Raw genomic sequence first — 12,921 nt, 5'->3', positions numbered from 1 at the left:
TCCATAGGTAGACAGCAGATGTGAAGATAACTATAGTGTCCAAAACCAAGAGGAATAAATATCTAGAATATAAAAAAACCTCTAACAAATCAACCAGAAAAAGCTGAGAAACTCACAGATAAATGAGGAAAGGATACAAACAGTTAACTAACATAAGCAAACTCAAAATGAGCAGCAGTTTGTGAAAAGGCATTTAAACCTCTTTAGTAATCAGAAAGAAATGATGCTGAGACACTTCGGACCAAAAGTTGGCAAACTCAGTCCCCACAGGCCAAATCTGCTCCACTACCTGTTCTTATGAATAAAGTTTTATTGGCACACAGCTATAGCCATTTGTATTTGTATTTGTGTTTATATTATCCATGGCTTCTTTTGAGCCACAAGGACAAAGTTGAATACTGTGACATAAGCTATACGGCCCACAAAGCCTAAATTATTACTAAGTGGCCCTTTACATAAAAAATATACTGACTCCTTTCTAGAACAAGCTAGGGAAATGAATCGAAATAACCAATAACAACCAATTGGTGATCTGATCCCTGTAATTTACAACTTAACTAGGCACCTCCCAGTGCCAGGCACACTGGGAGGCATGCTAAGTTCATCCACTCCTTGGACAAGGAAGGAACTGCTGTGTCCCTTTCACAGGCGGGGAGACTAAGACTCAGAGGCCTAGGTCACAGAACCAGCAGGCAACAGAAGGACCCTCATTGTGGCTCCTTCCTCTCCTCCTCCTCCTCCTCCTCCTCCTCCTCTCCCCACAGTGCCCAGCCAGGCCTGGTAGACGAGGCAGGGCTGAGTGTAAACAGTGCACAAAGGGGGCAATCAAGGCTCAGGGAGGTAATGGCAGCTGTCGGAGGCCAGGGGGTGCCTGAAACAAGGGAAACCAGCTGCCTCAGCCATGAGACCTCCCCCTTGTCCCTGAAGACAGAGGCTTTTTCTGGATTTGGTGACTCAGTGGAAAGCAGCCAGGGCCGTTTCTTTCTTTCTCTTCAGTTTTCCGGGACATTTCACCGGGAGTTCTACCTGTTTGCGAGCCCATTTCTCAGGCCACCCCTGTTACCTTTTTGGAGAAAACAGACACACAAATTGCCACTTTCACCAGAGCCAGGGGAGCCAGGCCCCAGGGGGCCGCTGGCTTCCATGCCACTACAAACATTAAGTTAGAAAAATCCGGGAATGGGAGGAAGAATTGCAATGCTGCATATTGGCCAAAACATTTGTGGAAAACAGCATGGAATTCCTCAGGTCCACGAGCTCAGCCAAGTGAGCTACCGACCTCAATACCTTTCCCGGCTGCTGGTACGGCTTTATAGGATACTCTCAGATCTGGGTTCAAATCCCTGCTCAGCCCATTCCTGTGTTCATGCCCTTTAGCCTCTCCGAACCTCAGTTTCCTCGTCTACAAGAATAACAGGACCCAAGTGCTGGGGTGGCTGTGGGGATTCAACGGCAAGCCTCAGTTTCCCCAAATGTGCCTAAAGCAAGAGGGCCAGACCCCAGGCCAGTCCTCAGGTGGAAATACTCTAGGGTCTGTGGGCTCAGTTCAGGCCCAGTTGGAGGTGCCTCGAAAGGTGCCACACAGGCCAGTCCCTGTGGCCCATTCTGCACCGCACCCTGTATTTTGCTGCAGCCACAACCCTGGAATTGGCCCTTTCCTATTTTAGCCTATTTTTGAGTTTGCGGCAGGGAACAGAGGAGCAGGGTCACGCCCTGCAATCTCTCTCCCCCAGAGACCCTAAGGACGTCAGGATCGCCCGGGAGTCACCGCCCAGCGGAAAGTCCACAGCCAGCAGCCTTCCCGGAATAGCAGCTGGGGAGGACCCCTAATTACCCTCACCCACAAACAAGAGGTTGTGCCCAGCTGACTGGCGGGAGGCTCGGGCTGTCAGAGGGCCCCGAGGGGAACAGGGCAGCTTCTGGGAATGAAGGACTTTGGTGAGATGAGGTGGATGGGTGAAAATGCCCTCGGCCGCCCACGCTGGCCCTGATCTGCCCACCTCAGCTGGGGAAACCAGAAGCTAAACAGTGAGTCCTATTCCCACAAAACGCTGGGCATGCTGAGCGCAGATGAGGAGACAGCAAGGCCTCCGATGGAAAACTGGGCAAACTGAGACCCAGAGAGGCACATGGGCCTACTGAGAGTCAGCTGAGCTGGGGACCTGCTGGCCACAAGGCAGGGGATAGACCCAAAGGCCTCTCAGCTCTCTAGCACGTGGCTCAATCTGCCAAGGGAACAGCAAATCCAGCAGGCAGACCAGGGCTCAAAAAACTATGGCCAGCCAGGCATGCTGGTGCACCCCTGTGATCCCAGTTACTCAGGAGACTGAGGGAGGAGAATAACTTAAACCTGGGAGGCAGAGGTTGCAGTGAGCCAAGATCACACCACTGCACTCCAGCCTGGGCGACAAGAACAAGACTTCCTCTCAAAAACAAAAAAAACTACAGCCCACCAGCTGCTTTTTCTAAATAAAGTTTTACTGGTACACAGCCACACCCATTTGTTTACATACTGTCTGGAGCTGCTTTTGTGCTACTAAGGTAGAGTTAGAATTAAGCAGTTGTGACAGAGACTATGTGACCCTCAAAGCCTGAAATATTCACTGTCTGGCCCTTTACAGAGAAAGTTTGCAGATCTCCCAGAGAGAACAAAAAAAGCCAACACCAGAAAGGAGAAACAGCCAAAAGGCCTTCCCATGGCTCAAGGTTTCCTGAATCTGACCACTTCTCACCCCTCTGCAACCACCACCAGATCCCAGCCACATCCTCCTTCCTCTGGACTACCATGATCACCTCCTCACTGGCATCCCTGTTGCCTTCCTCTGCACACACCACAGGCACGCACAGGCACACACATACAAGTACACGCGCACACACACACAACACACATGGGACTACGTGTCCTGGTCGTCACTGTGCTCCCAGAGTCTAGCACGGTGCCTGGAACACCAAACACACCACATGTGATGTCAGAATGAGCAGAAAGAAAGGAGGGGTGGGATCCGCCTAACACAGAGAGAACAGTCCCTTTAAAAACAAGAGAATCCAAGCTAGGAGCAGAGTGATGATGGGGCGGAGCTATTTTAGATGGGGCTGTGGGGAGGCCCTCACTGGGCAGGGGTGGACTGAGCAAAAACGCTGAGTCACGTGCAGGGATGAGGCAGGCAGCACACCCTGGCAAGGGAAACTGCAAGTGTAAAGGCCCTGAGGAGTGTTCTGCAAACAGGGAAATGGCACCTTGGCAGGGATTAAGAAAGGATAGGAGACTCAGGGCTCCCCTAGGGCCCTCAAGGGGAGAGGCCACATAGCAGAGTAGTGGAGTGTGTAACCTGTAAAGCCAGACGACCTGGGTTCTAATCCCAGCTCCAGACAGCCTGGGTTCTAATCCCAGGTCCAGATGGCCTGGTTCTAATCCCAGCTCCGGACGGCCTGGTTCTAATGCCAGCTCCAGATGGCCTGGTTCTAACTTCGGCTTCTACTTGCCATGTAACGTTGAACAAGTTTCTTAACTATCTCAGCTTGTGTTAATCCCCACATCAAAGGGCGGCTGTGAGTATTAAACTACTAAATACGTGGGAAATGTCTAGAAAGAGCCCAGGCACACAGAACACTAACTTATGTTGTAATTTAAACTGGTGTCCATGGAGCCAATGGGTCCTCCTTCTTGCCAACTTCTTGCCTCAGGAACATCTCAGAACCCACCCCCCTTTGTGTGTTTCCAGCCTCGAGGGCACCTTGCAGTCTAAAGTGACTGCTTTAAAGTCTAAAGTGAATACCTACCTCTCCCAGTGGAAAGAAAAGGCACTGATCTGAGGGAGGAGGCCAGGAAAAAGAGGCAGACATCCCAGGAACGGCTTCCTGCCTCACATTCACAACCCACCTGCCCACTGCCCCACAGGACACAGCTCCTCCCTCCCCACCAAGGCCTTCAGGCAAGGCCTGCCTCACCTGGCCCCATGGAAACCCATGGATTGGACTTCAAATCTAGCCCATGTCCTGCCAGCCATGTTGGTCCCCAGTGGACACCAGAAATGATGTCTCCATTGGTACAGGACGGGAAGGGGAAGGAGGTGGGATTCTTGGCCACCCCAAACCCCAGGGGTCCACAGAGCCACAGACCTGGCTTCAGTCCTCCCACACTCCCCCAAACATGAGCTCCACAGAGCAAGGCCCCAGGGGCGGGGCTGCAGGTGGGGCGGTTACCGTGGTGCATGAAGCCGTTGTTGCAGAGACCCACGCCGAGCGCCACTGCCTCCTCCCGAGTCTGGCAGTCTCCCTGGAATGGAATAAGCAGGGGAGGGTGTCAGGTGGCAGCAACTGAGAGGTGGTACATGGCCGGCGAGAAGCCCACAACCACCTGAGAAGGTAAGCTCCACGAGGGCCAGGCGTTGTCTGTTCATTTACCGCGGTAACCCCAAAATGGGTTTGTGATTATTATTTATAAACTCCAAGACTATTTTACTGCACTGTGATCAATGCCACAAAGAAAAAACGGAGGTTTTAAGTGGCAGACAATGTTGGTTACCTAGCAACACCCCCCTCCCATTCCTCCCTAGTCAAGAAGCCCTCGTCCATCTCCAGCCTCCTTGCAGCTACAGGTGGCCAATGAGCGACAAGCAGAAATCACTGGTGGGACACTCTGGCAAAAGCCCCTGGCCCTTTCTCTTCCTCCTGCCTGGAACAAAGATGTGATGGCTGGAACTCTTGCAGTCACTTTAGATGACAAGATGCCCTAGATGCTGGAAACACACTAAGGCAGGCAGAACAGAAGGACACAGACAGTGTGGTCCCCAAAGGCATCAGGAGATCACTCTGGCAGCTCCGAACCACCCACTTCTGGACTTCTCTCATGCCACAGAAACACAAACCCTGATTTGGCTCAGCCTCCATAGTTGTCTCTAATACTAGAAATCAAGTGCAATTGCTAACTGACCAAGCACCAGTTAATAAGACATCTGGGGAAGCCTACCAGGGGCTTCTGAAAAACACCTTCCCTCTCAGTAAGAGGGAAAAGCAGCACCACCACCGCCTGCCTGGGATAAAGTCACGTGAGGCAGCGATGGTGGGAGCTGCAGGGGGTCCCTGATAAGCAGATAGCTGACACCACTGAGGTGCTGAGGCTGGCAGCGTGAAGGATGGAAGGTTCTTGCGTCTGCTCCTAAGTCCACACACCCGCCCTGGGACCACCTTGCCCCACGCTTCTTGATACGTGGCTTCTGTCTAAGCCACTGTTCAGTTGGGTTTGTTATCCTGGCACTGGAAATATTCCAAACTGATACAATTTGAACCAAGGGGACCTGGTTCATCTCAGGGCTTCCCCAGGGAAGTGACATCCAACCCGAAACATGAAGAATGAACAGGCACGGCCCGTGTGCTGGGCCCTGCGCGTCTGGCCTTTGGGACCCACTCTCCCAGGTGGCATGTCATCGTGGTGGGGCAGTCAGTCAAGGTTTGCTGCCCTCCTAGGTCAGGTTGAGGCCAACGGGATGTTCCCTGCCCCAGGAACATGACACATGAGTGGAGGACCCCAAGGACAGGGAACGGGAGCACTGACTGTGCCCAGAACAGAACCCCCTCGTGCCAGCCTCTCAGCGTTTCCTGGTGCCAGTTCTTTCTAAGGCCTCCTAGGCCCTCCCTGACTTTGTGACTGCCCCACCTCCCTTCGATGAGTCATCTTTTTCATTCTCCCTTCAATTAGCCAGGGACTGTTTTCTGTTGCTTGCAACCCAAATAATCTCAATAGATGTAGGCCGAGTGTGTGACCGTGTGTGTGCTCGTGCACGTGCACATGCAGGTGGGAGGGGCTGTCAAGCAGAGGAAACAGCAGGGGCAAAGGTCTGGAGATGGGTAGAAGCTTGGAGCGCACAGGAACCAGGAGGCGGCGCGGCCAGCCCATGGAGGACAAGCTGAGTGAGGCCGTGGGAGCCAGGAGCCGGAGCTGCTGTGTCCCGCTCAATCCTAAATGCTGGGAAGGGGGCTGGCCTAGAGTCCGAGCTCAATAGCTGTCTGCCGACTGGATAAAGGAGCGGCCAGCAGGGGCCAGGTCATGTAGGAGCTCGCACCCAGGTCAATGAGCTTGAACTCCAAAGAGACAGCTACAGGCACCACCTCCTCTCACTCAAACGCCTCTCAGAATGAGGAGTCCTGAGAGGCCCCGCCTGTCCCCTCCCGGTGGAGAAGATTTGCCAACCAGAGGAGACTGGGCTGTTATTCAAAGGCAGCAGGACTCGGCCCTGGGGGAAGGCCCGGGGCACAGACTCTGGCCTCGGCATTGCACCACACTGCCTGCCCTGGCTGACTCCATAAAGACACATTTCTCCCACGGGACCCCAAGCTAGTGGCTGGAGGGCCTGCGGGCTTGGAACCCTGCCAGGGGAGGCGGCTATGAGAGGCCATATCCAGACCAGCCTCCCCCCAGCTGCGAGGGGCCGGCAGGGGAGGCCAGCAGGGCCTGGTGGCGGCAGGCCCAGCTCTGCAGATGGGGGCCTGCAGGCAGCTGGAGCCAGCTGGCCTTCTGAGGCTCACAGTCCCAGCTTCCTCACAGGGTCCTAGAGCTCCTATAGCTAGGCCAGCAGGGACTCTCAGGTCACAAGTGACACAGGAAGGCCCCGATGTGCCACCTGTACAGGAAGCCCACCTCCCTCCAGCCCTCTCAGAAGGAAGCAATTTCTCCCCTCCCAGAGGAAGCTGCCACACACGAAACCCCTGCAACCTCCCCTCAATGCTTCCCTGCCTTGAACCCCCCACATGCCCCAGGCGCCCTCCACACACCTTAGGGCACCTGCACCCACCCTTTCCTGCACACCTGGAATGCCCTGCCCCGGCTTCGCAGCTCTCCGGGCCGTGCTACCTTCTCAGAGAGTCCCATCCTTAACTACCCAAAAGTAGCCCCCAAACCTTCCTCCACCCATCCTCTCACCAGTCACACGCACTCAGTATAATACCCTGCGAGGTGTCTGTGCCACCCTGTCCCAGTCTGAAATTAACTCACCCATGTATACATTTTGCTTAAGGTCTGTTACCCAACGAGTGTAAGCTCCGTGAGGACAGGAACGCTGTCTGCCGTGCTCACCTCATCATCCCACATCAAAACTCAATGTCTAGCCTTGGTGGGGCACAGAAAGTGGAAGGAAGGGAAGAAAAGGGATGTGATGGGAGAGGAGAGGAGGGACAGAAACAAGGGAGAAGAGAAGACCTAGTCTGAAAACTGATTCTGAACTCCCCTCCCTAAGTCTCGGTCTCTGTCTCTCTAAGGTGGTGGGAAAAGCATCGTGTCCCCACCCCACCAAGTTCTTGTGAGGACTGAATGAGACATTCTGTGCAAGATCTCGGCCCAAAGCCTGGCACACAGGGAGCATTTGATAAATATCAGCTGTTCCTGCTTAGCTTTACACTGGAGAGAATCACCGAGGAATGCAGATGGAGGAGGCAAAGCAGGGCGGAGAGACGGGGTCACAGGGGGAGATGTGTGATTTATACAGGACCCCAGACAGCCTCTTTACCCGTGAATTCCAAAACCCCATCGAGATGCCCAAGGAGGCCTCTCACCAACCTACCATGTACGAGGGGCTGCGGGATTTTACTCAAGACTGTACAGTCAACCTGGAGACAATCGCTCTTATTAACCCCACTCGACAGAGGAGGAAACAGAGACACAGACAGACTTGGCAGTTGCTCAAACTTACACAGTAACAATGGAGGCCACTCAGAGTTGGACACCCCACCACCATGCCACAGAGTGGGGGACTGAGGCTGAGAGGGGAGGTTAGCTACCAAGGATTGCAGCCAAGTTTCCTGTTCCAGTTTCTCCTGCATCTCTTCTCCCAGTACCTTAAGCTGTCAGCCTGACCCCCACCTCCCCCACCCCGACTCCCCTCTGCCCCTGCCCCTGCTGAGAACCCTGCTGCCATAAGTACCTGCCATCTGCCTGGGAGTCCACGTGGCGGACATTCTGGGCGCATTCCTGCAGATCTGTGCCCGTCCCACACCTGGGTCCTTGGCCTGGCCTCTGCTCTCTCCCGCTCAGCCTGCTGATCCCCTGCCCTCCATGTGACAGTCACAGCCTAGGGTGTCCTGGAGCCCAAGTGACACAGACTCAGAAACCACCAAGTGGAGAGGTAAAGACAGCGAACTCCAGACAGGGATGACCTTGGGCAATCCCTTAGCCTCTCTGAGCTTCCTTTCCTCATCCATGTTTTTCTTTCATTCTCAGATTTGCCCTTGATTCTCCTAGGCCTCTGACGCCCCTGAGGGGTGGCCTCTGCTCAGACTCAATCAGCGATCGTTAATACAGATCTGTTATGACTGTTACTGACTACGAAGGCATCAGGACAACCCCTGCCGCCCCCACACACACGCACACACACGATCCTGACAGCTGTGTGCCCTGGGGCGAGTTACATAACCCAAGCCTCAGTTTCCTTATCAGTAAAATGGAAACAACTACATTTGTCTCAAATTGTTCTGAGGATTAAATGCACCAAAGGCTGATAGAGAGTGCAAGTTCTCTCTCCAACGGCCAATGCCCCTCATCCTCAGAGTTTAAAGAACGCTGGTTGCCAGAGTAGTACCTAGCAAGCCCCCTCCCGAAGTCACAAAAAAATGAATCCCAAGGAATTCTAAGCCACTATCAGCAATCCCAGTTCTCTCCAAAGGGGCTGGTTTAGGGGCATATGTCAGACTCATCCGGCCAATGAGACCTAAGGAAAAGACCATGCAGGGGAAGGGAGGACTGTGGGAAGTTTTCTCCCTAATACACAGAAGAAAAAGTGTTCTCCAACAGGACAACCTTTGGCCATAGTTCTGTGCAGATGTGATGTCTGGAGCCATGGCTGCCACATTGTGACTGTGAGGTAACTAGAGAGAAGATATGAGGATAGCAGAACAGAAAGGCAGAGGATGCCTGGCCACAGACAGCACTGTTGAGCTCTAGGACCAAAAACTCCAGACAATGAATTATGTGAGAGAAGACCATCTTATTAGTAAGTTAGGTTTCCCATTATGTGCAGCCAAACGCATGTGGAACTGATTCAGCAAGGATTCAATCAACATTTTATTTTAAAGGGTAGAATAACCTAGAGTTAGAAATGAAGATGGGTCCAAAGCAAAAATACCCTCCTGTCCTACACAATTATGTGTTCCTCCCACTTTCCTGCTAAGATACAAGGTGGGGGTGACTCCTGAAATCAAGACTAGCTGTAACCACACCTCGAGGTCACATCCTTGTCATAGACCTCTCCCGCACAGAGAGACCCACGCAGGGACACACGCCCTCCTCCCCTTTCCGTGACCCAAGCCGAAGGCCAGCTGCCTTTCCAACCATCTCCTGGAAGTCATCCTCCTGCATCGGCTCAGTTACCCAGCCTGTGTCCCATGCCAGCCCAAGCCACAGATAGGCTGCTGAAGTGGACGGACATGTTGCATGGTGGGTTAGAGCCCTTGCGCCACATCCCCCCTGCCTCCACTTGCAACAAGATGTGGGTCCTGGGTGGGGGCTCAGGACAGAGTGACACTGATCCAAGGGCCCTGTGGCCAAGCCCACAACTCCTCAGCCAGCACTGACCATGAGAAAGAACCCCCACCATGCCCAGCACCAGCCGCCAACATTGGAAGAAGCTTTTGCTGGTTCCTCCTCCTCCGGTGTCTAAGCTGGAGTGCTCCAGGGTGAAGGCCTGAGCCTCCTGCTCACCGGCCTCTTTCACAGCCTCCCAGCTCAGTCAATGGCAGCTCGAGCCACAGGCTTTGGAGTCCTCCTCCACTCCTCACCTCCAAAGCCCTACTCATCCATGAGCAACCGGTGTTAGGTCCGCCTTCAAAATATCCAGAATCTGACCACCACTCCCGCCACCCCTATCACCCTGTGCTCAGGCAGCACCCTCCCCTGCCTGGACTTCTAGCGTTGCCTCCTCCTGCCCTCCCTGCTGCCAGCCTCCACACAGAGGCAGGGGTCTGTCAACTGAGGCCACTCCGACCGCTCCTGTGCTCAGAGTCCTGGAGGGGCCCAGGCCCTTCCAGGGGCGGACACAGCCTGGCATGGTCTGCCCACATGGCTTCATCACTCCTCTCCCCTCACTCACTCCACCCAGCCGCCCCGGCCCCCTCTCTGCTCCCCAAACACACCCAGCTCACCTGCCTCAGAGCCTCTGAGCTGCTGCTCCCCAGATGTGGCCCGGGCTTGCTCCCCACCTCCCTTAGCCCTGCTCAAGTGTCCCTGCCCAGTAGGGCCGTCCCTGACATCCGTGTAAACTGCACCACCCGACCCATGTGACGGGGAGACCCCCGGTCCCCGCTCCCACACCGTCCCTCTACCACATTGCACCAAGCACCAGCAGACCTGTGACACACTTCACTTTCTCTTCTTATTTAGTAAGTGTCTCTCCTATCCACACAACATAAGATCTGGGAAAACAGGAGCTTTTGTCTGTCTCGTTCCCTGCTGTGTCTCTAGAACCAAAAACAACCCCTGATACACGGCAGGTGCTCAAAAATAATTTAAAAAAAAAAAAAAAAGGTTAGCTAATGAGCTCTCTTGTCTAATTTCCCTACACTCTCTTCTAACCTGTCTCTAATGCTACCCAAAAGCTGAGAAGGAGCGGATTCTGCAGTGGGGGCTGCCTGAGTCCCGGGTGTGTGTGTAAAGCCCACCCTCTCCCCCGCCTGCCTGCTGGGAGGCCCCATGGCATCTCCCGTGCCCATGGATAAAGTCATTTTCCCCACACACTCTTGCCCTTCTCCCCATCTCCACAAATGGTATTTCCATCTGCCTATTGCACCCAAATCCCAGGGCTCATCCTTGATTTCCAGCCACTCCCACGGCAGTGCAGCCCGTCCCTCCATCTCCAAATACCTCTCACACCCGCCAGCATCCTGCTGTCTCCACGAGCCAACCCGTGCTGATCTAGGCCTGGGATTCAACCCATGGACCAATGCCTTCCCTATGCTTTGGCACCAACAGACAGCTCTGAGCACCCAAGGATCTTGGGAAACACGAAGCCTCAGAAAAGTCCACAGCAGTGAGAAGTGGGCAGCTCTGAGAGCCCTGAAGCTCAGGCTCTTCTGGGCTGACTGAAGCACCTAAACCACACAGGAAACTCCCACCACCTGTCTGCAGCACATTCAGAAGGTGGGACTCTGCAGATTGCCAACCCCACCCCCCAACCTCCATTTGTTTCCTGGTGTTACTGGTCTGGTAGCCCCCAAATCCTTCCACAATTTCTTTAGTCTTCAATACTGCATGTCATCTTGGGCCATCTTGCATCTTTTGTAAAAGAGATGAAGAATCATAGTAATAGTTACGTTTATTGAGCAATTACTCTGTGCCAGGCACCATTCTAAGCACTCTACACAACTATCTCATCGAAACTTCAAAACAGTCTAAAGGGAAAGAGGTATTTGTTTTAGCTTCATTGTACAGGTGTGGAAACTGAGGCCTAGAGAGGTTGAGCAACTGGTTCAAGGTCGCTGGGCTAGGAAGTAGCAGGGCTAGGACCTGAACCCACATTCAGTCAATGGCAGCTCAAAAAGAAGGGTTTTTATAGCCTGGCTATAAAAGCATGTGCTCTGGGCTGACTCCACATGATTCTCAGGAGGGCTGGGGAGGGTGGTACAATGGTTGGCAGCTCTGTGCTTCACAGACATGCAAATTGGAACTCAAATCCTCATAATTTGGGGCCAGGCATGGAGGCTCATGCCTGTAATCCCAGCACTTTGGGAGGCCGAGGCGGGCAGATCACAAGGTCAGGAGTTCAGGACCAGCCTGGTCAACATGGTGAAATCCTGTCTCTACTAAAAAAATACAAAAAATTAGCCAGGCATGGTGGTGTGTCGCTGTTATTCCCAACTACTCAGGAGGCTGAGGCAGGAGAATTGCTTGAACGCAAGAGGCAGAGATCACTACACTGCATGTCATCTTGGGCCACCTTGAATCTTTTGTGAAGATGAGGAGTACCACTGCTCTCCAGCCTAGCGAGAGAGCAAGACCACCTCAAAAAAAAAAAATCCAGATATTTCAAGACCTCCAGGACTTAGGGTCCCATATCAGAGCAAACATATTAAAATGCACCCATATTTCATATTTGACATACTCTTTGGGCTAGAAAACTTATTTTCAAGGATGTTTCTCAACTTTCTTTTGAAGTTATTTGGTGCTGAAAAACATTCACTTTAAAAATTGGCTGTGATTCATCGATCCATATCAGGAATTTGTGCAACATGAGAAAATCCAGTCAGCAAATTGTTTTCGAATGAAGTTTTTATGAATGTTTAATTTAACAATTAATGAGGCTAACATAAAGCTGCACCCTGTAGATGTTTAAACATTTATCCATTTTGATTTCACAGGTTTCTTCTCATCTTTGCTGTAGACTTTTCTGAGGCCTTGTATTTCCCAAGCTCCTTCAGTGCCCAGAGATGCCTGTTGGTGTCAAGATGAGCAGAAACACATCTGGGAGTCAATGTGTTCTTTTTACACACCACAAATGGACATTCTTGAGGACTCCCTGAGAAATTCACAGAACCGAGGCATAGTGAGTGAGTCCTAGCTTCGCCACTATGAAGCTGTGCACCCTTGGACCAAGCACTCAGCATCTCTGGGCCCAGTTCCCCATCTGCAAGTAGGTTAGAGGACCCGACAGGATAACGCACAATGCCTGCCAGGGCCTGGCCCAGAGTAGGCATCTGTGATCCTGAGCAATAAAGGAGAAGAGACAGGGAACAGGCCTGTACGCGACACCTGGATGGGGCAGACCCCTTCGGGATATTGCATCAAAATTGAGGCCCACATTCTCTAAGCTTCTGGTCAGCCCCTACCCTGGAACATTTTTTTTTTTTTTTTTTTTTTGGAACGCAGTTTTTCTCTTTTTTCCCAGGCTGGGGGGCAAAGGCGCGGTCTCGGCTCACCGCAACCTCCGCCCCCCGGGGTTT

At 52.9% G+C, this 12,921-nt stretch overlaps 1 protein-coding gene and 1 long non-coding RNA gene across 4 annotated transcripts in view; both read right to left on the bottom strand.

Moving 5' to 3' along the window:
- Positions 1-12,921, bottom strand: part of PREX1 (phosphatidylinositol-3,4,5-trisphosphate dependent Rac exchange factor 1) — a 204,789-nt gene that overhangs the window by 36,651 nt on the left and 155,217 nt on the right. For all 3 annotated transcript variants that reach the window (XM_032256051.1, XM_032256050.1, XM_032256052.1), the window contains one exon: positions 4,204-4,276. In XM_032256051.1, coding sequence (XP_032111942.1) covers positions 4,204-4,276 — 73 coding nt within the window. The remainder of the gene's footprint in view (positions 1-4,203; positions 4,277-12,921) is intronic.
- Positions 11,913-12,921, bottom strand: part of LOC116535211 — a 2,220-nt gene continuing 1,211 nt past the window's right edge. Inside the window, exon 2 of the long non-coding RNA XR_004262090.1 lies at positions 11,913-12,808. This is a non-coding gene — a long non-coding RNA (uncharacterized LOC116535211). The remainder of the gene's footprint in view (positions 12,809-12,921) is intronic.

The sequence above is a fragment of the Sapajus apella genome, unplaced genomic scaffold, assembly GCF_009761245.1.
Source record: "Sapajus apella isolate SASKATOON/1434 unplaced genomic scaffold, GSC_monkey_1.0 scaffold92, whole genome shotgun sequence".
In the NCBI taxonomy this organism is placed as follows: Eukaryota; Metazoa; Chordata; class Mammalia; order Primates; family Cebidae; genus Sapajus; species Sapajus apella.
The sequence above is the reverse complement of the archived record's forward strand: the minus strand, read 5'-3'. Positions and strand labels throughout refer to the sequence as shown.